We start from the raw sequence: 24,751 nt of genomic DNA, 5'->3' as shown, positions 1-24,751 counted from the left end.
TACGCTGCGTACCATAACCATACAGCGCATTACAAGATTGACCGTTGAGTCCACCACAGCGTGATCCTCCCACAGATTTTTATTTTTATATATTTTTTTTTTGGCTTTGATTTTTTGTTCTTTTCTTTTCACTGCACGGGATCTCAAAATTGATCTATTTCTATCAATTAACCTGTTTTCAAATTTTAAACTCTTCACATTGTGAAAAATTTTAAAAACCTTTCTTTTTCGTGAAAATTAAAAGAATAATAATACTATATCCGAATCCGAGAGAGACAAATTTTAATTATGAAGATAATAATCCAAAATCCAATTAAAAAATTAAATTAATTTAACATGCATTAAATTAATAACTGTTTTGATTTTCTAAGAGATTCGGGTTTCAGGTGTGAATTTCTACAACTTTTCTATTTCCACTCTGTATTGAAATTTCAATTTCAATTCAATATCAAATTTTAATTTTTATAAAAACCGCACTTAATCGGAACCGTTGGTAGACCCCACCACTTTATTAATAAGATTAATTTCATATGGATCCATGTAAATATAGTGAATGATAAATATATTTCTGTAAAGTTCAATTTTTAATAATATTTTCAAATATGTTCCTACCGTTTAGGTTTCATTAGAAAATTTTAATTAACTATAGATTAAATATTTAATCATAATTAATTTTTGATATTTTTATTTCTCTTATATTAACTTTTGAAGCGGTATATTTGTGATGACAAAATTAAAAAAATAAATAATTATCTAACGGTAACAAATTAGAGGAATATATTTAAAAATATTAAAATTTTTTAAATAATAACATATAAAAATTAAACTTTTAAAAAATATATTTATAATTCTCTGTATATTTATAGAGTAGCGTATGAAATTAATCCTTATTAATATTATGTACTTCTCGTTTTATTCTTCCCCTTACTTTTATACTACGCCAAGGACCCGCGAATCCTCTAGGAGCTTTGCAAACTCCTGTTAAATTCTTATGATCTCGAATTCGGTATCGTTTGGTTCGGGGATAAAGAAAAAGTGGCTATTCCAGGAATAGGTATAAATTGAGGTATAAGCGAGGATTAAATCAATTTTGCGTTTGGATGAAAATTGGGTTATTCCTGGAATAAAAAAAATAGCGTTTGGTTAGGTAAGATGGAATAAGAAAGATAATGGGTTTTGTAAATAAAAAATAATTATATTATCCACTTATTATATTTGAATTTGAATTTTTAAATTTTTAAATTTATATTTCTAAATTTAAAATTTTAACTTTGAAATTTAAAATCTCAAATTTTAAATTCAAAATTTTAAATTTTAAATTTCAAACTTTAAATTTAAGATCATATTTAAATTTTAAAAAATATAAAATATCAAATTTTAAATTTCAAAAATTTAAAATATCAAATTTAAAATTTAAAATTTAAAATTTATAATTTAAATTTTAAACTTTAATTTTGAGATTATAAATTATAAATTTTAAAAATTTAAATTTTTAATTTTTAAAATTTTAAAATAAGAATAGTGGTGGGAACAATTAATAAAAATAATTTATTATAATAAATTTATAAATTTTTTAAAAATTCTACTTAAATTTAAATTTAATAAAAAGAATTTATTATAATATTTAAATATAATTTATTATAAATTTTATTATAATATTTAAATATAAATAATATGTATTAATATAGTACAANAATAAGGCCAGTTTAGAACGATAAGAGCCAATAAGGCCTTATCGTTCCTTAAACAATAAGGTGGTAAAACCACCTTATCACGATAAGGTTACGAATTAAAGTTTGAATTAATTTAAATATTTAACTTAATTTGATTTAATATATTTATATTATATAATATATAATATTATGTAATAAAAATAATATTTTAATAATTAACATGATATAATTATGAATATTTCAGCCAAATTTCACCCCGTTTGGCGGAATAGCGGGGATAACTTTCGTTATCCCCGCTTATCCCGCGATCCAAACGCTTATCCCGCGATCCAAACGGGCCGAAGAAACTGGGTTTTCACCCACACAAAAAATAGCCATAACCTTTTTTCAATTTTTTATTATTATTATTATTATTATTATTATATATAGAGAGAGAGAGTAATAATCATAGCAAATTACTCTGCGGATTTTTGTTCTCGTTGCGGTTGGTATGCGAGGAGAGGGCGCGGGAAGTGACAAAGGGACGCCGACTTTTGAACACCGAGGTGATAATAAACCAACCCACGTCGCCGACTTCAGTTCAAAGGAGTATTTTGGTCTCAAATCTTATAAGGAAACAAGGTTGTTATCTTCGATTTCAGCATAATCCTTCGATTTTTCTATCCAAAATTGGTTTTTTTATTGATCAGAGCACGGAGAATCGAAATACCCAGAAGTTGGATTCGTCAAATTTGGATTTTTTTTTTCTTTTTTTGGGTTAGTTTTGAGAATTTAAGATGCAAGGTAGGGTTTTGGCCATGGAGAATGGAACGGAACCGTCCCAAAGGACTCAATCTCGAGCTTTTCCTCTCGGAACCCTAAAAATTCTTATATCGCTCGTTGTTTTGAGCGTTGGGTTGCTAATCCTCAGCTTCTACATGACACGCTACTTCTATCTCCAACCTATCACGGTGTTGCGTAGTAGTTCCAGTTTCAATCCCTGGTTCGGCGAACAGAGCGATCTCAGCCGTTGGATTACGCCTCCTTCTACTTTGATGCATAATATGAGCGACGAGGAGCTGTTTTGGCGTGCTTCGTTTGTTCCAGAGATTAAGCAGTGTCCATATAAGAGGGTCCCAAAGGTTGCGTTTATGTTCTTAACAAGGGGCCCATTGCCACTTCATCCTCTGTGGGAGAAGTTCTTCGAAGGCCACAAAGGACGATACTCGATTTATGTTCATTCGTTGCCGGATTATCATCCCGATTTTCCGCCGAACTCAGTGTTCTACCGGAGACAAATCCCGAGTCAGGTACCTCTCTGTTCCTAATTACAGATTCGTTATCGTTTTATAGAAAGTAACAGAGCACTTAGGCTTATTTATTGCGTTGTTAATTTATCTTCTTCTTTTGTTTCTACAAACTTGCCTCCCATGATAGATAGTTTTCGATATCTCTACTTTCAACTTTTTGATTGTCTAAATTATATGAGAAAGTTGGAATTTTGAATTTATTCGGTCGTTAAGTGTGTGAATACGACCCAGTAATTAGGCTGTAAAATTTTTTAGATATGCCTTGGAAGCATACTAAATGAATACTTGGTCATTGATTAACAGAATTGATGCCAACATGGTTTACATTCATCCTCCAGTAACTGTTCCTTATCATCCCAGTCAATTCGAAAGTGTTTTGATGGCAAACAATTTGCCGTCCGCTAGCCCACGTAGTAACATAGAATTCGGGTTCAGAAACAAAAAATGATAGCGGTACCAAATGATGCTTAGGCTTTTTCTGTTGCATTTGCTATATTGCATTTGATCCTGTTGTAGCTTAGATTGAAGGATCGGCAAAATTCATCTCTTCCGTTGGATCGAAGAATTGCTTCTATTTGGATGAATTGCAGTACGTTCCTACTTTCATGAATTTCAACCGTAGATGAGAAATGCCTGAGCAATTTTAAGCTTAAAGAATATGATATAGACGGCAGATATTTCATACCTGAATTTAATTTGCATTTCAATCTGTAATTTTATCTTTCAGTTGGCGTGGGGTAACTGCTTGAGGATTCGGTTCTATTCCTTTTTTCTTTTTAAAATATGGTTTCTGATTCTCGCAGATAAGTTTTTACGCAGTTGTTACAGTTGGATATCTTAGCTAACTCGCTTCTCCTTTTCACCCTTCCAAATTATTCTGTAATCTGTACATACAATTGCCATTCTTGTTTTTTATGCCTTATACACCCAGTGTAGTACAAGTTCTTCGGGAAAAAGTTTTTAGTCAAAACAAATTTCGAGGGCATCTGCCAATTTTTCGATGGGACCAGTAATCATTAATGGACCCCCAAGGTAATTTGGATTATCAGTACTGTCGTGAAGGTGCTTAAACATATGTAGACCATCCAGTATTGTTTCAGTGTTCCTGATACACCTTAATTGATGCTTGCAGAAGATCTTGGCTAGTGATGTTTTTGATGTGGTCTAATAGTAATTAGTAAGAGTGTGCACTATTGGTTGTTTCTTCTGTCCTCTTTTCCTAATGCTAGATCATTCTGTAAATGCACACTTTGAATGTACTACAAGCAAGCAGTATGTTCAGTGGATATCCTACAGATCTTTTTCTGGTCTTACTAGAACTGCCACAGTGCATTGTTTTCTATGTTTAAAAGATTGATTCATGGGTACTACATAAAACGTATTCGTGATCATAAATACCTACGATGTGGTATTCTAAGTTCTACCATTGCATTCTAGCTTACTATTTACTTATAGATTGGAATTGACAGGTCGTCATGTGGGGGGATAGAAGCATCTGCGACGCAGAGAGGCGGCTTCTGGCCAATGCCTTGCTCGACCTATCAAATGAACGGTTCGTCCTTCTCTCTGAATCTTGCATCCCAATCTACGGCTTCAGCATTATTTATCAATACCTGGTGAAATCAAGATACAGCTTTGTCGGTTCTTTCGATGATCCTCGCCCTTTTGGAAGGGGAAGGTACAGACCCGACATGGCCCCCGAGGTCAATATAACTCAATGGCGAAAAGGGCCTCAGTGGTTCGAAGTGGACCGAAAGCTCGCGATTGACATTATCAAGGACACCAAATACTACGCAAAGTTCAAAGAATTCTGCAAGCCACCTTGCTATATGGATGAGCACTACATTCCTACCATGTTCACCGTTGAATCTCCGGACCTTATCGCGAATAGAAGTGTCACATGGGTAGATTGGTCGAGAGGCGGCTCCCACCCTGCTACTTTTGGAAAGGGTGACATCAATGAAGCTTTTCTGAAACGGATCACCGAAGATCAGAAGTGCTTACACAACAACCAGCCGTCTTCCATTTGTTTTCTCTTTGCGAGAAAGTTTTCTCCGAGCACGTTGGAGCCTTTGCTGCAATTTGCACCCAGTTTATTTGGGCTTGATCAATGATAATGACTTAGTGCCAAAAAGAGAGAGAGAGAAGAATTAACAGTGCGTTGAGTGATTGACTCAGCGAATTTTGGAGATCAGTAGAATATAAAGACAGCAAAGGGATGAAGAGGGGTAGGATTGAATTCAGCTAACAAAAGGTTTTCTTGTAGACATGGATTAGTGAGCATATATGTTGGATCCTGATACATAATTACTTGTCCAGAGAAATTTCTTGTGTATAGTTTTAGGAGTTTTTCTTAATTAGATCGAAAACTGCAATAAATGGATCCGTATATCCTATTTAAAGGCTTGGCAATTTATATATATATTTATATACACACGGTTATGAATACTATGTATTTAAGAGCATTTTTGTTTTGGGTGAAATCCACGGCGGAATTTTGTCGAGCACAGGTTAAGTCAGAGACACGAGGGAATGCATCCTGGAATGTTGATTTTGCTGAGGGCTATGTAGGGGTGTAAACGGGCTGCCCGGCCCGGCACGACTACTATAGCATCCGTGCTGGGCCGGATCGGTCCGACTCTTTGCCCGTATTGGCCACTTTTCTGAGGCCGTAAGGCCCGGCACGGTACGGCCCAAAACGGATTGGCGGGCCGAGGAAGAGGCCGCTGGCATTCCAGCGCTGAGACCAACATGGCTTGGAAACCCGGGCAAGGCCAAGGAGTGCCTTGTGGTCTGGCCTCTGGGTCTGATCACCTGGGAGAGGGTTGCCAAGCCCTTCTCCCAGGGCCACCTTAAGAGCGTGCTTTTGTCATTATTTGGTCACGAAAAAATGATTTCATATATATATATATATATATATATATAATAAATTTAAATATTTATTATCTTATAATTATTTTTATAAATTTTAAATTTTTTAATCAAAATATCAATTTAAATAAAAATATATTTTTTTATATTTTTAGATTATATATATATTTTTAAAAAAAATAAAAAAGTGACCGGCTTGGAGCACAGACCGAAGGCTAGAAAGCTCTGGCCCGGCACGGCACAGCTTGAATTTGATGTCCGGCTGAGCTGGGACAGTCCCCTAACCTGTTTTGGCTCGAAAAATGTGGGCCGGCACTGCCCATATTTTATTTATAAATAAACTTAGCTAGAAATGTGAATCAACTAGGATTCGAACTTGAAACCTCGAATACCAACCACCAAATCCTTTGCCACTTGCTCTAGGGGCGGTCGGAATGCATGTATAGCTGCTAGCTGATCTCTCCAGGTGGCTGGTTTGGTTAGGAGTGCATGATCCGCAACATTGCTTGGGAGTATTTGCTATGTCAAAGTTTCTCAAACGCGCGACATTCGTTCGTTGTGGCTATATGAGTTAACGAAAAGGGAATGTTAATTCCCTCAATCCTTCAATAATAATTAAGTGAAAACATAGTTTTTTTTTTTTTTTTTTTTTTTCTTCAGTTTGATTTTTTTATTGACGAATCCTTCAATTAGTTTGCTAACAAGTTGTTAAAACTATTCATTTCGATAAAATCTCGAGCATTTTTAAATAAAACTATCAATCTAATCAACTAAAATAAGTAAATCAGAAAAATAAAAAACTAAGGTCTCAATAAAAGAAAATTAAGCTGAGGTGTTTATTTTAAAACTGTTTACTAATCAAAGTACTGGCCTGTTGGGCTGGGTAGTGTGTCGTTCACATCTGAGGCCCAAAACAACCGCAATAAATAACCGTTTAACTCCAATTAAAAGCAGCACCTACTTTTTATCGGCAGGTGTTTCTCTGTCTCCGCTATGCGGAGCTCCTTATAAACTATCTCTACGTATCAACGCGATACTCTCATCTAGCGTAAACAACTAACGGCTGGGATTGTAAACGAAGGCCAATTCACGTGCATGATGCAACAAGCTCCTCTCCTCATAGAATTTCTATACGAACCTCCGCATAGAGCATTTAAACTTTCGACCGCTACCGCCCCCACCCGATAACGTCCCCTCACCTCACTTCCCCCTCTTCTCCATTGCGCACTCCACTGCTCCGAGAAAGAGAGAGAGAGAGAGAGAGAGAAACCCTAAGCCTAACCCTAACCCTAACCCTAGGAAATGCGGGGAGCTCGGCCGCCGTGGAAGGGGGCGGGGGAGGAGGAGGGGCGAGGGGGAGTGGGAGGAGTGGGGGGGAGGAAGAAGGGGGCGGCGGCGGGGGTGAGGGCGTGGGTGGCGGTGGACGCGGCGGGGGAGGCGAGGGTGGCGGAGCTGGGGAGGCAAGCGGTGATGCGGCGCACGGGGCTCCCGGCGCGGGACCTGCGGATCCTGGACCCGCAGCTCTCGTACCCGTCGACGGTGCTCGGCCGCGAGCGCGCCATCGTCGTGGGGCTCGAGCACATCAAGACCATCATCACCGCCCACGAGGTGCTCCTCCTCAACCACCGCGACCCCGCCGTCGAGCCCTTCGTCCGCGAGCTGCAGCGCCGCCTCCGCCACCGCCACCAACAGCAGGTTCCTTCACTTTTCTTGATGATGGAAGGGCTTCTCTTTTTGAAAGATTCGCATAACTGGAAGGGTTATATGCAATACCGACCTATGTGATGCTAAATATCTTCATACTTTTCTTGTATGTTTTCTTTGTTTCGCTTGTCATTATTTCCTTTTATTCTTTTGAAGGAATGTGAGATTGAGAAAGGAAAAGATGATGAGGATATTTCTGCTCGCGGTTCGAGGGCTCTTCCGTTTGAGTTTATCGCACTCGAGGCATGTCTAGAGGCGGCTTGCACTTGCTTAGAGAATGAGGTGAAAAACATATCTTCGACGAGTGATATGCTTTTGTTAAAATGTAGATAACAACTATATATATTCTTCTGCAATTTACCCCCTTTGTTCGTAGAAAAATACTGTTCACTTTATTCCCTATTGAAGAGGGGCATTTGCGAATGCTTTACAAACCTCGGGAGTTATCAGATGGTTATGATTATAAAGGAGGGTAAAGTGCAATCATGATATATTTTGGGTGTTATTTGCACTTCATCCTTCTCCTTCAATTGTCATGTTGGTCTACACTATTTTAGTTAAGAAATGCTCGCCGTGGTTGCTTGGTTGGATATTTTTCAGTCATTTATGTTGTCCCTTAAAGGGTTGTATTAGTGTACAACTCTATATGAATATAGGATTGTGTACATTAATGGTTGACCAGAGCCCTCTTGACAAAAGTTCTTCACTAGATGTCAGGCTACTGAATGCAACTCCTAATTTATCTTGTCTTGAGACCGGCTGTTGAAAGAAAATAACAGTAAGCACGAATAGGTGGGAGTAAGTAATTTACAAGATAATGTAGCAATTATATTTAGTTAAAATAGAAGTTTATCCGATTTGCTTGCTATTTCCTGCTAAATAGAAAAGGCCAAGACATCTTAAACGCATATTCATGTAACATGCAGGTATTCTTATTGATATGTGTTTTAGTCATCTAACATGTTGATGTAATACTTAGAATATCTGCTGCTTCTTATTTTTTAACAATCTATAAAAATGGTCCTGTTTTTTCATGAACAGTGATCTCTTGTTTATCTAGTGCAGCCTGACATTCTGTTAATATCAAATATTAAATTAGTCCATCTGTCTTTTGTTACTGAATGGTCCCGTATCTTTGTCTTTGTCTTGCCCTAAAACAATGATCTCGTATCTCGAGTTAATTCTACGCAGTTGTCGCAACTCCTATGCAGTACTTGAATTCCAATCTTTTTTATCTCTTTTTCTTTCTGTTCTAAACCAGGCGGCGGTTTTGGAGAAAGAGGCGCATCCAGCATTAGACAAGCTAACTTCGAAGATAAGTACCCTCAATTTGGAACATGTCCGCCAAATTAAAAGCCGATTGGTTGCAATAACTGGGCGTGTTCAGAAGGTCAGTTCCCCTTTCTCTGATGAATGGAACTACTCATTGAACTTCAGGCTTTTATAATTGATGATGTCTATGTTGGTTAAGGTGGGAGATCTAAACTTTGCACCTATTTATAGCAAATTGCATTTTTGCATCTGTTGAAATTGGCCTACTTTGCTAACCACTGTACCATTTTTAGTAGAAAAGTAAATCATCTTTATCGTAGGATTCATGAATATATATATATATATATATATATATATAGAGTGCGTCTGGTATGCTTCTGGAAGCACGGAGCGCTCCGTGCTTCCAAGTTGTTTTCGATGTTCGGACTTTCGAATCGACGATCGGCTCCGTTAGAGTTGATCTAGAGTATTTGAAGTACCTAGAAAATAAATTTTGTGATTTTTCGATATCATTTGCCTAGTGATCGAAGGGGCTCAAAATCAATAATTTTAATGGCCGTGGTGAGCCGGTTGCAAGTTTAACGGTGTAGAAATATCCAAATCACATGAAATTTTGATAGAAAATTCTTTATACCATATAAAACAAGATCAATAACTTTGATCTAAAATTTTAATGTCATATCATCATATTTTGTAAGATTTTTATTTTCAGCCGTTGATTTTGAGCCACTTCGATCACTAGGCAAATGATATCGAAAAATCGCAAAATTTATTTTCTAGATACTTCAAATACTCTAGATCAACTCTAATGGAACCGATCGTCGATTCGAAAGTCCGAACATCGAAAACAACTTGGAAGCACGGAGGGCTCCGTGCTTCTAGAAGCATACCAGCCCACTCTATATATATATATATATATAGAGAGAGAGAGAGAGAGAGAGAGAGAATTATGCTACTATACTATCAATAGTACCAAGCCGTTGGTACTATTGAGTTTTTGGCTGTTGGATGAAAGGATGTGCGGTTAGGATGATAGTGGTCCCCTAGGGTTGAGTGGTTGGTTGGTTTAATAGTATAATCTAACAGGTGGAAATGATCAAAGGGTAGATCTAATGGTAGAAAACTCAATAGTACCAAAGACTTGGTACTATCAATAGTATAGTAGCTGGACTCATCTAGAATATTATATCTATATATATATATATATATATATTGTTTACATTTACTTGCATCCTATCACATGTTTCACTTCATTATAGTTCATGCAGCATATTAGAATAATAATTTGGAGGTCCTATCTATCACAAGTGAATTGCACTTATTATTTCTTTCTCATCTGCACTCTCTTTATGTGTTTGGAAGGATCACAATTATTTATGGCTGCTTTTATGAACATTTATTTTGCTGGCTAGTCCCAGTTCACCTTTTCTCTACACTGATAGGTGAGGGATGAACTTGAGCACCTGTTGGATGATGATGATGATATGGCTGAAATGTACTTAACCGACAAAATGATGCAGCAACACCTATCTGAAGAGGCTTCTCATTCCTCTCTTAATGATCAAAGTGAGGGCATTGATGAGGACAGGTATCTCAGAGTAATTTCCGATGTCTTCCGAGCTTGTGCATTTCTAATGACGTCTTCAGTAACTTGAAAGAAATCGATTCTTTAGGATGCGTGCTGAGATATCATCAGAGGAGAATGATGCCCCTAGAATGTACGAGGATGAGTTGCAAAATGTTGTAAACGACAATTCACCGCATGGTCCCTGTTTATTCAATGTGGAGAGCCATCGAGCCAATACTTATAGCACCAAAAGTAGCAACAAGCATCTCGATGTCCAAGAACTTGAAATGCTTTTGGAAGCATATTTTGTACAGATTGACAGTACATTGAATAAACTGACCACGGTACGTGTCCTCTTATCCTGTGGTTCTAATTGCTTGCTTTTCTAGCTCATTTTGGTCAACTATTTCCGTGGTGGCCGAGGTAAACCTAACTCAAACCTTTTCTTACCTCTTGTTGGATCATTGTAGCTTCGGGAGTACGTGGATGACACAGAGGATTATATAAACATCATGCTAGATGACAAGCAGAATCATCTTCTACAGATGGGTGTCATGCTAACCACCGCAACCTTGATAGTCAGTGCCTTTGTTGCCCTCGTTGGAATATTTGGCATGAACATCCAGATTGATCTATTTGATGAGAAGAAGGCTGGCATGCCTGAGTTCTTGTGGACAGTGGGTGGCTCTGCGGCCGGGAGCATTATCCTCTATGTGATCGCCGTCACTTGGTGTAAGCGCAGGCGCTTGCTCGAGTAAATGTTACTCTATTTGTATTCAATTCAGGGTTGTGCTTCGCATGCTAAGGTTTTGCATGTTATATTGGTGGATGCAAATGTAAGTGTTCTAGAAGAGTTTCATGTGGTTGTTTGTTTGTTCTGTAAAGAAATTGAGTTCATATGTCGGTCCAAGCAGGTTTACAATCTATGTGTATATAAATCATGTCGGTCCGAGCAGGTTTACAATCTATGGTAAAGTTTGTTTGCCTATTTTCGTTTCTTATTTCCTTTTTTTGTTGATAAGAGATTCAATATTTTTGGTAAGTTTAGATTTAGTCATATTAGAAATTTAAATTTATTTTTGTCAGATTTATTTCTTAATATTAGTTAGTTTGACATTAGAGATAGGTTCAAATTTTGTTTAGTGATTGCTATTAAAATTTTTGTTTTATGTTTATATATAGGCTGCTGTAGATGTTTGGAAAAAAAAATCCATCACCTAAATTCAGGTCAAGAATAATTAATAGAGCTTTTATATACCTATCTTTGAGAACATTTTTTACTTTATGTGAGTTGTGTGTGGGAACAAGGATCCTATTCACACACTCTTCCTTGCTTCAGGAATTGGGATGAACGTAAAAGCCATAATAGTGTTAACTTTTGGGTAAACTTCAAATACCTTCTTGTGTTTCACTTTTTCTCACTTTAATATCTTGTAATTTAAAATATATCAAGTTAATATCCTGTGATTTTGCACTTTTTCACTTTAGTATTCTGTGGTTTCGCATTTTCCTACTTTAGTACCCTATGGTTTAAAAACCATAGGGTACTAACTTGATACAAAAATAAAATCACACTATACTAATTTGATACAAAAATAAAATCATAGAGTATTAATTTGATACATTTTAAACCACAGGATACTAAAGTGAGAAAGTGCGAAACCACAGGGTACTAACTTGATACATTTTAAACCACAGGGTACTAAAATAAAAAAGTACGAAATCACATGGAAGGTTTTTGAAGTTTTTTTTTAACTTACTTGATACAATTTAAACTATAGGATAGTAAAATAAAAAAGTACGAAATCACAGGGGGACTTTTGAAATTTTCCGTTAACTTTTGTATGCAACTGTCTACTCGTTGTTTTTAAGATACTTTAATTTTACGATGCATTGCAGTACTTTGTCCAATGATAGTATATATGAAAGTGAGAGCAGTAAAATATGCGCGAGTTTTCTCCACGTGGAGTGTTTGTTGGTTTCTTCGAATTAACAAGACAAAATATTTCATAATTTTATTGAGTTGCTTTTTCAAGTGTCTGGGTGGTGTAGTTGGTCATCACGCTAGTCTCACACACTAGAGGTCCCCGGTTCGAACCCGGGCTCAGACATTTATCTATATTTTTTTTGCGAGTCCAACGTTACGGCTCGGCCCATTTAATTAAACTAGGCCATATTGGACCGTTTATAGCCGTTGAGCACGCCACCTAATACAATGGGAGACACCACACAACAATTTTTAATTTGCAAGCTCGACCCATTTAATTAAACTGGGCCAGCCTGGCCCATTTATAGCCGTTGCGTATGCCGCCTAATGCAACGGGAGACACTGCACATCAATTTTTCATTTGTGGGACGCAACGGGACTATTGCCTCGCCTATAAAAGGGCCCGAGATCAGCGTATCTCGCATTCTAATTTCCACCTCTCCACTCGAATTTCCAGTTCTCCCGCCACATCGCCTGCTGAGTAATTGTCCGCTCGAGTCCGGCGAATTTCGCCTCCGCGGAGATCACCACGAGGGTTCCATGGCGATGTCGTAGTATACTTCTCCTCTCGTCGTTTCTCTTCTCCTTCGATCTCTATCTTTTTCGCTCTGTTAGATGATTTGGTTTCGGATCCGGTTTTCTCGATCGATTTTCGTAAGATCAACTCTTGTTTGTTTCTAATTCCCATGATTGATCGGATCCCTTAGCTACGTGGAAAACCTAGTTCTTGCTACGTATTCGGTTATGTTAGAACCTGTGTTTGTTGTTTACAAGGGATTCTGATTCTTCATTGCTGTACTCTTTCAAATCGTTTGATTCTTGATGAACTTGAAACCCTTATTACAGCGAATTAGATTTCTTCGTTTAGGTTTTCTATGCAAGAATCATAATGCCGGTGATGTTTAAAGAAAGTGTGCTTTACGTTCTGGTTAGCGTGTCATGATATGAATTACGTGATTCCATCACCACTACTCTTCTTGTTTTGATACCTTCACGAGATCAATTCATAAGGAATGTTGCATGCGTTTGGCACATAGAGTAGTCTGTTTTAAGATTGTACAATAGTAAGCTTTGTGGACAGCATGAGGGGCATCAGATTTATTTTTATTGTTTTTATTGACAAATTGTTCTGCTTAGGATCTAATTACCTTGAAGATTGGATACATGTAGTCGTAGGAACCCTAATTCTTGAAAAATTATACTTATTAGATCTAATCTTACTATGCTTTATATCGAAATGTGGTTTTGATTGTTGTTGTTCTTTCAGCTGTTATGTAGTCGTAGGAACCCTAATTCTTGAAAAATTATACTTATTAGATCTAATCTTACTATGCTTTATATCGAAATGTGGTTTTGATTGTTGTTGTTCTTTCAGCTGTTACTGTCGTTGTGCTTTATCCTGAAATCTGATTATGGTTTTTTTTTTTTCCCATCATTCGCTAAGTCTTCTAAGTATCTAATAGTATGATCAAGGATCTAAAAATGGTTATCTTTTGTAGATGCCTAATTGTGGTTTTCTTGGAGGTATTTTCATTAATTCTGCGAGTTCGACAGGAGGCTGTTGGAGAGTTCTGTTCCTTGAACCATTGCAAGTACAATTCATAATGTGTTAGATGGTTTCATTGCAAGTGGTTCACCTTGTCTCATTTTCAATATGTCAACGGTAACCATGAAAAGAAAAACATTTGTAGTACCTGCATATATTTCCAGTTGGCTGTCTAGAGCTCTTTTCCAGTCAAATCTACTATGGATAGGCTGTTTTATCAACCAAGTGCTATTACATCTTTCTTTACTTGTTCCTGCCATAGTAGTTTAGGTCTTCCTTGCCCATGACACCTGCTGAATAAAATCTCTTCCTAGTTGTTTTGTGGCCCTGGTACAAATCCTTTAACTGTTCTCAATCAGTTATTATACAACTTATTCTATATAGGTGCCTTATCTAAACTACGTTGGATACCTTGAATCTTCAGTACAACTGCTTAACCTTTTAGCATAACGCAAACACGAAACAACTTAAGCCGACAATTGCCTGACATTTGTTTGATGTCGAGGCATTAAATGCTTGTGTAACCATTGATGATATTCAGCAAAAGAGGGGCTTGAAACTATCATTTATTTCATTCGTGCTTATAGCTAGAAACCAGTATGCATTACTTGAATACAGGCATGACTTCAGGCACAGAGATACACAATTTATGGCAACTAAACTTATTTCAAGTTCCTTTGGTATATTATTTGCAGTGAAATCCAGATCCAAAAGCTACAGTTGGTAGATGCTGTTGCATTAAAAGGTTGTTTTTCGGTCCTTGTTGTATTCTTATGGTGCCTGAAAGCACCGTCCAGAGTTTTGTGTATTACTTTCCAGAGAGAAAGTAGTTTGTTATTTTATTATATACTAGTTGGTCAGGATATAGGGGAAATTAATACTGCTAGTGTAAAATTAGTTTGCATCTTTTTGGGAAATTTTATAAAAGGAAAACTTAGATGATATTTATAATGTGGGTCCTGAAGTTCTTAGAATGTACATGTTGGAAATTGAAATTCTTTACGTTTTTATGCCTGTTTAGTCTTAACAAGTTTTTTCAAACTAAACTAGGCTCAGACATGTTGGAAGTGGAACCATAACTTTCCCACAAGATTTATTCTACCAAAACTAAAACTTTTAACAATAATTGGCTGCCCATAAATGATGCAGATGAATGTTTATGCTGAAATGACATGCAATCGAACTGTTAAGAGGTTGTGTTTCGAAGTTATATTTATTGGTCGTGTTTCAATTTGTCCGTATTTTGACTGCTTGTTATCTCCATTGCTTCTTGACCTTTTACTTTAAAAATGAGAGTCGGCTGCATGTAAGATATCTATGTAGGATATCCCATGAATTTTCAGGAAAACAGAACAGTCATCATTTATCTGAATTTATGGGAGTGAAGATTGCTTACAAGGACTTACCTGGTGCGGTGAACCACAATCATAGTGTGTTTCTGCACGTAAGAGAAGACTAACTGCATTTTGTCCAAATTCCATACTGTGTTGAATTTGTTAAAGAACCGGATATCACAAACCACTGATGAATTTAATCTGAAATTTGACCTTGATAGATTCATCAATGCCCTGCAGTTATGAGTATAAATACGATGGAAAATGCTATTCTTATAAGCTTTTACGTGCTTCTACAAGGATCTAGTGCATGGATAGGTGTGAGATTTGTCAAGCACTGTGAAGAAAATTCTTCCCTTAGTCTAACAGTTCTACCTCTTTTCACTTACAAGAAGAAAATTTTGAGTATAACATCAATTAATATGTGCCCTGAATAACTAATTTCAGTTTCTTTTGTTTGTCAATGAAGAAGTGTGATTTTTGGTGAAGTCTGGTACTCCAAGTTCCAAGAGAATTGAATCAGACTGAAATTTGACAGTCAAACATATATCCGGGTGGCCTCTGATGCTCTGAACCTTTTTGGGGAAGTCCAACTGGTTTGTGCTTCTTTATTGATCAGCCTAACTAGTTCTGCACCAACTGTTTATATTATATGAAAAACAGGGTAGAGTCAGGAGTGGTGAAGATGATTGTAATGTTAAATGATTAAAAATAAAACAATATTGCACATTCCATGAATTTATCCCATCTATTAGCAGTTGGCTATGTGGAGTTAGTTTTTCATCCAACTCTATTATGGATTTGCTGTTTAGAAAAACTGCTATTATACATTTTTGTTTTCTCACTCTTCCGTCCCATTGTAGTGTAGGCCTTCACAGTCCTCCTATAACACCTTCTTAAGTAAAGACTTTCCTTATAGTGGTGACGTAGCCTTGTGGGACGTTTAAATTATCTCATTCATACAATTTAAACTTCATAGGTCTAATATATACCTTACAAATATTGGATACGATTATTTTCAGTAGTTGGCTATGTGGAGTTAGTTTTTCATCCACTCTGTTATGGATTTGCTGTTTAGCAAAATTGCTATTATACATTTTTATTTTCTCACTCCATCCCATTGTAGTGTAGGTCTTCACGGTCCTCTTATAACACCTTCTTAAGTAGATACTTTCCTTATATTGCTGACGTAGCCTTGTGGGACGTATAAATTATCTCATCATACAACTTAAACATCATATGTCTAATATATACCGTAATAAATATTGGATACGATTATTTTCTTTGGCCTTTCTTTTAACTCCACTCTTCCCTGCTGACATTCTATTTTCAACTTGATGTTTGTCTTGTGATGTTTCACAATTATTTATTAATTTGAAGCATTTTAATCTGGAAAATATGTTCACTTTATGGTTTGTGGAAATTTTATTTTAGCTTCAGGAGTATATGTCAATCAACCAACCTGTAAGTTTGACATGATATAGTCAAGAATCTTTCTGTCCTCTCAAATTAGAAATTGGAAAAACTGTAAGTACTTTCTTTTAGTTAGCTTTTGTTTTATTATTAAGATATTATCTTTATATCTTAATTTGCTAAAATTGCATTTTGTCTTTGGCGTCAGGTCTGTCTGTTTGAAATCAGTAGATGCTAATTTATGCTTTCAAAATTGTTTTTGATTATACACGAACGAGATAAATGATGTTAATATTCTTGCTGGGCTGTATATTGAATCTTTCATTATTCATTTTTATACTATCTCTGTGGCGACTCTTCTCTGGATTCTCTGGACTCGAGAGCAATAACAATGATCTATGATTGCTAGATATAAAGTTTCTCCTTCTAAAGACTGATTTTATCTGACCTTTGCAACATCGACAGATAGCCAAAATGGTAATTGGTAAGATGTGGAATCTCCTTTTCTTAATGCGTTTACAGGAGCTCTCCTGCAGAGCGAGGTCACCTAAAGGTATTTCTGAGGTGACAGGGGGTCATATTTCTCCTGAGGATGGCGACCCTCAACTCATAGAGGGAGGATGATTGATTTGGAGACCTTTTACGGTATGTATAATGGATGCATCTCTTTATGAATACCAGTATCGTCCTCAAAATTATGTTCATGTCGTTCTCCTGTATTGACAATTGTCCATCTAGAAGGTCAGCAGGTCTACAAGTTTGTTTTATTAGTATTCTGATAGTGGTGTTAAAAATATCTTATATATGGGTGGTTTCTTTAAGAAAGTCGGATATCTAGAAATTCTTAGTGTTTTTCTAATTAGATGGCTACTATGCTGCAGACCATGATATTTGTTTCTCCACTCTCTACTGTTTAGATGTTGGAATTGGATGCTAGTGCCTATCAGGCTTTAGGACTAGCTAGTAGAGCAAATCCTTTCCCTTTCTCATATTTGCGGCGGAATATTACGGGCTGCCGTTACGGTTTATCCAGGGTTAATTGCAATTACTCCTTCAGAGTGAAAGAGACTAGTATTGTAATCAATGGTTGATATTAACAATGAGATACTATTCATACATTCTTCCCTCATATATTTATGTTGTAGTGGTAGTTTGCTGAGCTTGTTAGGTGCTCTGTTTTTTTTACTAGTTTACGTGGCAACATGTCAGCGTCTCTAATTTCTGTGTCTTTCTCGAAACTCTCTTCTGTACATTAATGTTTTGATTATTCACAGTAGAATGAGTAACTTCATATGAGGTAGAATCTTATGGACCTAAAATGCCATCCAAGTTTTACTATTACTTGCCAGATAAAGTAGTTTATTAATTTATTAATGCTGGTTGGATCCAATAAAGTCGCAAAACTTATATGATATTTAAAATGTGGACACCAAAGTTCTTAACACGTACATATTGGAAATTATAATACTTAACATTTCTATGCCTTCTTTGCCTTGAAAGATTTTCAAACTGAACCAAGCTAATCTCGTACATATTGGAAGTGGAACCACAACTTTCAACAAGATTTGGCAGAATATATTAGACTTTGGATACTTTCAGGGTCGTTCATCTTTGTACTCTGTTAGTTGCTTGTAGATGCTGTTGCATGTAGACGGCAAATGACGAAGACGGAAAACTATTAGGCTGGTTGTGTCTCAAGCTATATTTGTTGGTTCTGTTAATTCTCCCTCCTATTGCTCATTAACTTCATTCGTTCTTTGTTATTTTATAGATCTTATAGTATGAATAAAGAAGAGTTGAGAGAGGTGAGATATCGATATAAATTATTTCATTGGGATTGTTGATTCTCTGTTCAATTGGAAAATCGAAACAGTAATTATGTCGGGAATGCTATTCTTACAGCCTTCTATGCGCCTCCTCTAAGGGATCTAGTACTTGGATGAATGGAAGCAATGGTAAGTATCACGCCTCGTCTAAGGGGTCTGGTACTTGGATGAATGGAAGCAATAGTAAGGGACACATCACCGCCCATGAACAACACCCATTTGCTAACATGGTAGATCAATTTCTTTTAACGCCCGAGTAGAGAGTTGTAAATATCGTGTTACCAATGGTAACCAGTGAACTTAATGATTTGTTTCTTTTTTTTTCCCCTCTCTCTTTGTCTTTTAGGCAGTGTGGTTTTCGGCAACGTCTAGTACTCCAAGTTCCAAGGGGTTTGAATCAGGCTCAAATTTGACAGCGTAACATTTACTCCAGTTGGCATCTGATGCTCTGAATCCTCCCCGCTTTGGATTCTGGGACAACACAAAAGGTTTGTGCTTCTTTCTTGATCAGTGTGATCAGTCTCACTAGTTCTCCACCAACTGCTTATATAAATACTAAAGCCGGAGCAGGGTCGGCAGTGGTTGATAGATATGATTCCAATATAAAATGGTTGAAAATGAATCACTGTTACTCACTCCAATGTATTGAAGTTGTAGAAATAGAATACATACTTCATCATCTTTTCGTGATGACGGAGCTATGATCTGGATATACCATATAAGATCTATATCACTTAATTACTTTAGGTAGAGTAATTAACAAGAAGAATAATTACTAGGGAAACTAACTCATACATTACAATGAACCCTATTATGATCCTCAGGCAAAAAATAGTTTTTCCTACCTTATGAATAATTCAATAAAATTATAGGATTTAGGACACTACAAAAACTATATTTCCTAGTGTCCTGAACATGAGACAGCTTTGCTGGATTTTATGCATGGAGATCTATTTGAGACCAGCTGGCACACAGCAATTCTGCTGAATGCGTACTCAATGTCGACATTTGAGGCAGAGAAGGCCATGACAATGCAGTTTTTTTTTCTTGTAGATATAGCCAGAACATCAAAAGCTAGTCGCTTTTCTTAGATGCCTAAGGAGCAAAGGATCTTTGGAGCTAAAAGCTGCTCCTCAAGATGAAGACTAAAAGATCTTCGTCAAGCTATTGTCCCGGTGGATGCTGGCGGCTATTTCATTCTTTATTAAAAAGGGTTGCAAAGTGGTTTATAAGAAATAACTTTGGTTGATTATATTTAACATATATCAATGGGAAAAGAAAGAAGTTATATATTATATATGATTTCTCATCTATACAAGGTGCCCTTTCTTTTTGCTCCGCACAAAGATCCCACTATAATTTCCTCCCTAATTTATCTAATTATTTGTCTGTATCTCATGGAAACATGTATATATATTGTCATTATTCGTGGGCGGCTCTGCAAAAGGCTTACCGGGGTAGACGACGATTTCCCTCTCTCGTACACCTACTATACACGGACGCATGACGACCAAGTTAATCCTCACCGCTCCTTCTTGCTCTCATCCTGCGACACGGACGGCCCGGATCGATCCACCACGCGGCCGTCGGATTTCCTGGCGTAGCAGACGAGGAAGACCCAGAGGAGCGCCCCGTTGAGGACGGAGTTGAAGACCCAGGCGCCGATGCCGTTGCATCCTCCCTTGCCGAAGTGGAAGAAGAGGACGCCGACGTGGCACACGAGGTTGCAACAGAGCAGCGCGAGCTGGCACCCGAGGACGACGGGGACGGAGGGGGCGACGGGGAGGCCGACCCCGACCCAGAAGCGGTAGCCGAAGACGACGGCGTGGGCGAGGGTGGCGGCGAGGATGGCGGGGACCTGGAAGGACTGGGAGAACTCGAGCCAGAGGAAGGACATGGCGACGAGGGCGCAGTGGGAGAAGACGCGGGCCAGCGGGTTGGGGGCGCGGCGCAGGATGGCGAAGAAGGCGCGCAGGAGGTGGAGGAACCGGGAGAGGTAGAAGGCGTAGGACCAGAAGAAGACGCGCCCCGAGGGCCGGGTGCCCAGCGGGAAGCAGAGCAGCCACTGCAGCGGGCTGTTCCGGCTGCGCCCGCGCCACGCCCACCGCGAGTCGCGGATCTCCGCGAGCGCCGAGAGGAGCGTGCCGAGGAAGATGGCCCCCGAGGCGAGCGCCATCACCAGGGAGTGGAGGGCCGGGACCGGGCCCAGGGGGACTCGCCGGTGCCGGAGGAGGACGCAGAGGGCGAGGTGGAGGGCGGCCGCCGCCACGACACAGAGCGCCAGGGAGGAGATGAGGAACGACCACGTCGAGCCCCACGACTGCGCGTGGCTCCACCGGAACCCCACGATGGCCGGGTGCTCCGCGAGCCAGTACGTTATCCCTCTCATCCCCCCCCCCTTCCCTTCCCCCTCGCTTTTCCTCCTGCTCCGACAACGATCGACTAGGTATAATTAATAAGTGCACCACCTATTAAATTAAAAGTTTTAAAATTTAAAATTATTATTATTATAATTATATCGGGAAAATGAGAGGTCGGAATTAGGAAGAGAAGAGGGATCGAAAAGGAGAGGACGGGTGAGGTTTATAGTTTTAGCTCGGGCGAGTATTTTTTGGGGAAAACGTGGGGGACAGAGGGTAGGACAGCTATATTTATAACAAGGGGAACGGGAAAGAGAATGCGAGGGAGGGGTAATAAAAGACGAATCATGTGGGAGTTTTATATTGATTTGTTCAAAATGTAATAATTAGTGGGCTAAGACGGCGGCTTGGCGTAGGGAAGGGGTGTTGGGGATTGGTGGTGGAGGGCGGAGAGAAATATCTGGGTCTGTGACCGTCTACGCGTAGGGGACGAACTTTTCGGTAAATGTTACCTGGGCAGGGTCCGCCGCATCATCCGTGGACCGTTCACCCATCTCCGTCCATCCTATTTTTAGCTTTTGATCCAACCGTTGCTTGTTTTTCTAGGTTTGTAGATCTTGATTAATGATTTGAAATATATTTGTGTGTAAAAAGTTTTTATCAATTTGTTTGTTTTGGCAATTGGGTTCGATACGACGGTTGTTATATTATCTAATTGGACTAAAATTAATTTTATTTTTAATTTAGATAGTTGATTAAAGATAATATTCTAACAATATTAGGATAGTAATTAAATTGATTAGGTCTAATCTCTTATTTATTTATTTATTTATTTATTTATTAGGGTGTTGGGATCCAACAATTCTCTTATAAAGATGTATAAATTGATTCGGTTTAATCTTTTATTTATTTATTAGGGTGTTGGGATCCGACAATTATTTTATAAAGATGTACAAAAAAAATAAAAAATATATTCATATTTATAAGTTTTTGAGAAATTTGTGCGCTGTGTTGTAAGAGAGCAAAATATTATTTTTTTTATTAACTTATTACTTTTAGAATGTGAATGTTGGATTCTAGATTTAAGAGTTTGATTTATTACGGATTTGGAGCATTAGAAGATTTATGGATAACTTGAAGATATGTAAATCAATCTTTACAATCTTAAATTTATCGTGTTCTAATGCTAGTTGTTTCGAAAAAAAAAAAAGTAGGGACGAATATTTTTAAAATATATTTGTGCAGAACAAGTTTATGTTAATTTGTTTGGATCCGCAGAATAAGGCGGCGGAGTTTGGATGGTCTACGGCTGATTTGGTCGACATGGTCTACGCATGAGTTTCTCAGAGTTTTGGCTTCAGCATTGGCCTACCCAGGTGCGCTTTGTCGGTCTATAGAATTCCTATCATTATTAGCATTACCCAATTATGGGCCATGCACGACTTTCTTTTGATTTACGTAATTATGAGGCACACATAATGCGCCTCTAATTAACTGATTTGCTGAGTTATGTTCCTAACCTTAAAGTTGTTATTGTTGGAATTTTAGGAGTGTTTGGTTTTTCAAAAAATAGTTTTTGCTGACTGAAAAAGTTTTTCTTGTTCGAATAATTTCTAGCAAAACTAGTTTTTTCTGAAAAATAATTTTGATCCAGATTTTATTGGAAAGTCGTATTTTTGTTTTCAGATATCAATTTTTCAAATCTATTTTTTCGAATGTTTTCTTATTTCCAAATATGGTTTTTGCTTTTTGAGTTTGTTATCTAAAGGCAAAAACTGCTGAAAAAAAATATTTTCATAATTTTTTAAAAAAATTATTTTTTTACACTTTTTTTGATAAACCCCCTCGTAACGTTTTCCATCACACATTTCCAGCACATAGTTTGCTTTATTCTTTCAATCGAATTCCCCTTTTGAACTGGTAATAATGTCACCTAAGGAATCACAGTATAACCACCGCATAAGTAATATGCGTACTTCTCGTTTGTGTTGCAGCAGTAGAATGCGTCAAGTCATTAACTGTGCGTCCAGTTTGATCTAATTTGACGATGAATTTGATGAATATGTTTACTTTTAATGAAAAGCAGAACTTTGGAATCCAACTATGACAATTGAAATATTGGGAATTAACCTACCTACATCTATGCTAGACCCCCGGTTTATTTATTTACCCTCGATGCGAACACTCGTTCATTATGTAGATGATAATAATTTGATCCTAATAACTGAGATTGTGTTGTGTCGGTGAATACCAATTTACGGATATTGATGGCCTAATCGCCCTTAGAAAAGTCTAAATGTTTTGAGGGAATCAGCTGGTAAAATGTCATGTTGTCTTGTTCGGCTGAAGGTGTCTCTGTGAAGCCTCTGAACTTTTTTATAGTTTTGGAATATGTACCATGGTAGCTAGTAGTTTTAAATGATTTCGTGACAATATTTTCAAGTAATGTGGAGCTTTAAAAGGTGACTTGAATCGCTTTCACTTGGAAGTTAGGCAACAGCTACCACGAAGCTCATTAAATGAGTTGTTGGGTGATCTTGGCCTGTGACACTAATGCTGACTCGTCACTTCTCCCAGGTAGACAAATTATATCCCTCTTGGACCTAATTTATTTATTTTGCGTGTAGCCGTAAATCAAATTGGCAATCATATATTAATTAAATCATAAATCGTGCTTAAAATAGGAGGAAATAGGATATATATGTATATATTCATTGGTTTCGGTACAAAGAGTAACTATTATAAGGAATGCCGACATATAGTTCCTAACAGTGTATTGGTACTTTTTCAGCACTGTTTTCATAACAGTGTGTGATTTAACAGGAGCAATGCTTTTTGAACACTCAAAAACAAGTGTAAATTTTATATCATTTTTGTTCAATGACTTTTTTTTTTTAACTAATTCTATTACTTTTTTATTTTTTTAATATTGAAATTTAAAAAAAATCTAAACTTTTGGATGGATTGTGTGTAAAGTTTATACTCAACTTTTAAATTTACAAATGGTTTGATGTAGTTTTTGGAGAATCGCTGAACTTTGTCTAGGAGTTTTGCAAAAAATAGTTATTTTAATTTGAGGTGTTTTATTTCGTCCAAATATTGCAACGTTATGGCTAGAACAATGCTATTTGCACACCGAAAAGTTGGTGCCTATGTTGCACCCTTTTCATCAATCATTAATTTGTTTACAGTAATCTTATTATTTTCTATTCTTTTAGTATTAAACTTTAAAGAGAATTATCTTCTTCTTTTTTATTTTTTGAGATAGGTAGTATACTAACTGTTTCGTTTATTTCATTTGGAAATGAATTAGCTGAAAATGTGAATTAATTAGAATTCAAACTTTGAACTTCGGATATCAACTACTAAATTCTTTGCCATTTGCGCTAGGAATGATCGTTGTTATCATCTTTTTCTTTTGAGAGAGAAATAGGTAGCATGTTATACGCTTCGTTTATTAAATTTAGAAATAAATTTAGCCGAAAATGTGAATCAACTAGTATTCAAACTTGAAACTTTGGATACCAATTACTAAGTCTTTTGCTTTTTGCGCTAGGGACGGTCGATGGTATTATCTTAAATTTTTTGATAGTGAGAATGTAAGGTGTGCATTCAAAAGTTGGATATATGGCTAGTATTTTTCTTACGGCCGCGGGAACTTTGGATCCAAGAATTGGCCCCACGGCTGTGGGAAAGTGGTTCATGCATAGATGTCACTTGTCGACAGGGATGGGAAGTGGCATGATTTGTAAATATATTTTACTTTATTAGTTGAGCAATTAAAATTAACTTTTTTCTATAAAGTAATTCATTTTCTTCTTAATAATTTTTTTCTATGCATATTTAATACTATTTCTTATTTGAAGTATTTATTTTAATGCTATTTTATTATTTTTAGTTAATTCTAAA

At 37.1% G+C, this 24,751-nt stretch overlaps 3 protein-coding genes, 1 long non-coding RNA gene and 1 other non-coding gene across 6 annotated transcripts; 4 read left to right on the top strand and 1 right to left on the bottom strand.

The window, feature by feature from the left end:
- On the top strand, positions 2,109–5,374 carry LOC109713177. Of its 2 annotated transcripts, XM_020237170.1 has the most exons (3): positions 2,109–2,962; positions 4,432–4,514; positions 4,596–5,374. In XM_020237170.1, the coding sequence occupies exons 1-3, from the start codon at positions 2,450–2,452 to the stop codon at positions 5,074–5,076; spliced, it is 1,077 nt and encodes a 358-aa protein (XP_020092759.1). In that variant the 5' UTR covers positions 2,109–2,449; the 3' UTR covers positions 5,077–5,374. The 2 variants fall into 2 exon arrangements, with proteins under 2 accessions (XP_020092759.1, XP_020092758.1); XM_020237169.1 differs by having other exon boundaries at positions 4,432–5,374.
- On the top strand, positions 7,042–11,364 carry LOC109713437 (magnesium transporter MRS2-3). The gene is made up of 6 exons (XM_020237517.1): positions 7,042–7,528; positions 7,694–7,819; positions 8,799–8,927; positions 10,252–10,397; positions 10,483–10,720; positions 10,847–11,364. Exons 1-6 carry the CDS (start codon positions 7,136–7,138, stop codon positions 11,132–11,134), a joined length of 1,320 nt encoding a protein of 439 aa, XP_020093106.1. The 5' UTR covers positions 7,042–7,135; the 3' UTR covers positions 11,135–11,364.
- On the top strand, positions 12,414–12,487 carry TRNAV-CAC. The gene has a single exon. It is a non-coding gene; the product is annotated as a tRNA-Val (tRNA).
- Positions 12,746–19,653, top strand: LOC109713205. The gene is made up of 7 exons (XR_002217065.1): positions 12,746–12,917; positions 13,863–14,026; positions 15,713–15,839; positions 17,179–17,301; positions 18,559–18,712; positions 18,829–18,970; positions 19,536–19,653. It is a non-coding gene; the product is annotated as an uncharacterized LOC109713205 (long non-coding RNA).
- On the bottom strand, positions 19,744–21,177 carry LOC109713204 (elongation of fatty acids protein 3-like). The gene has a single exon (XM_020237200.1). It carries the CDS (start codon positions 20,869–20,871, stop codon positions 20,005–20,007), a length of 867 nt encoding a protein of 288 aa, XP_020092789.1. The 5' UTR covers positions 20,872–21,177; the 3' UTR covers positions 19,744–20,004.

Source organism: Ananas comosus, linkage group 7 (genome assembly GCF_001540865.1).
Source record: "Ananas comosus cultivar F153 linkage group 7, ASM154086v1, whole genome shotgun sequence".
In the NCBI taxonomy this organism is placed as follows: Eukaryota; Viridiplantae; Streptophyta; class Magnoliopsida; order Poales; family Bromeliaceae; genus Ananas; species Ananas comosus.
The sequence above is the reverse complement of the archived record's forward strand: the minus strand, read 5'-3'. Positions and strand labels throughout refer to the sequence as shown.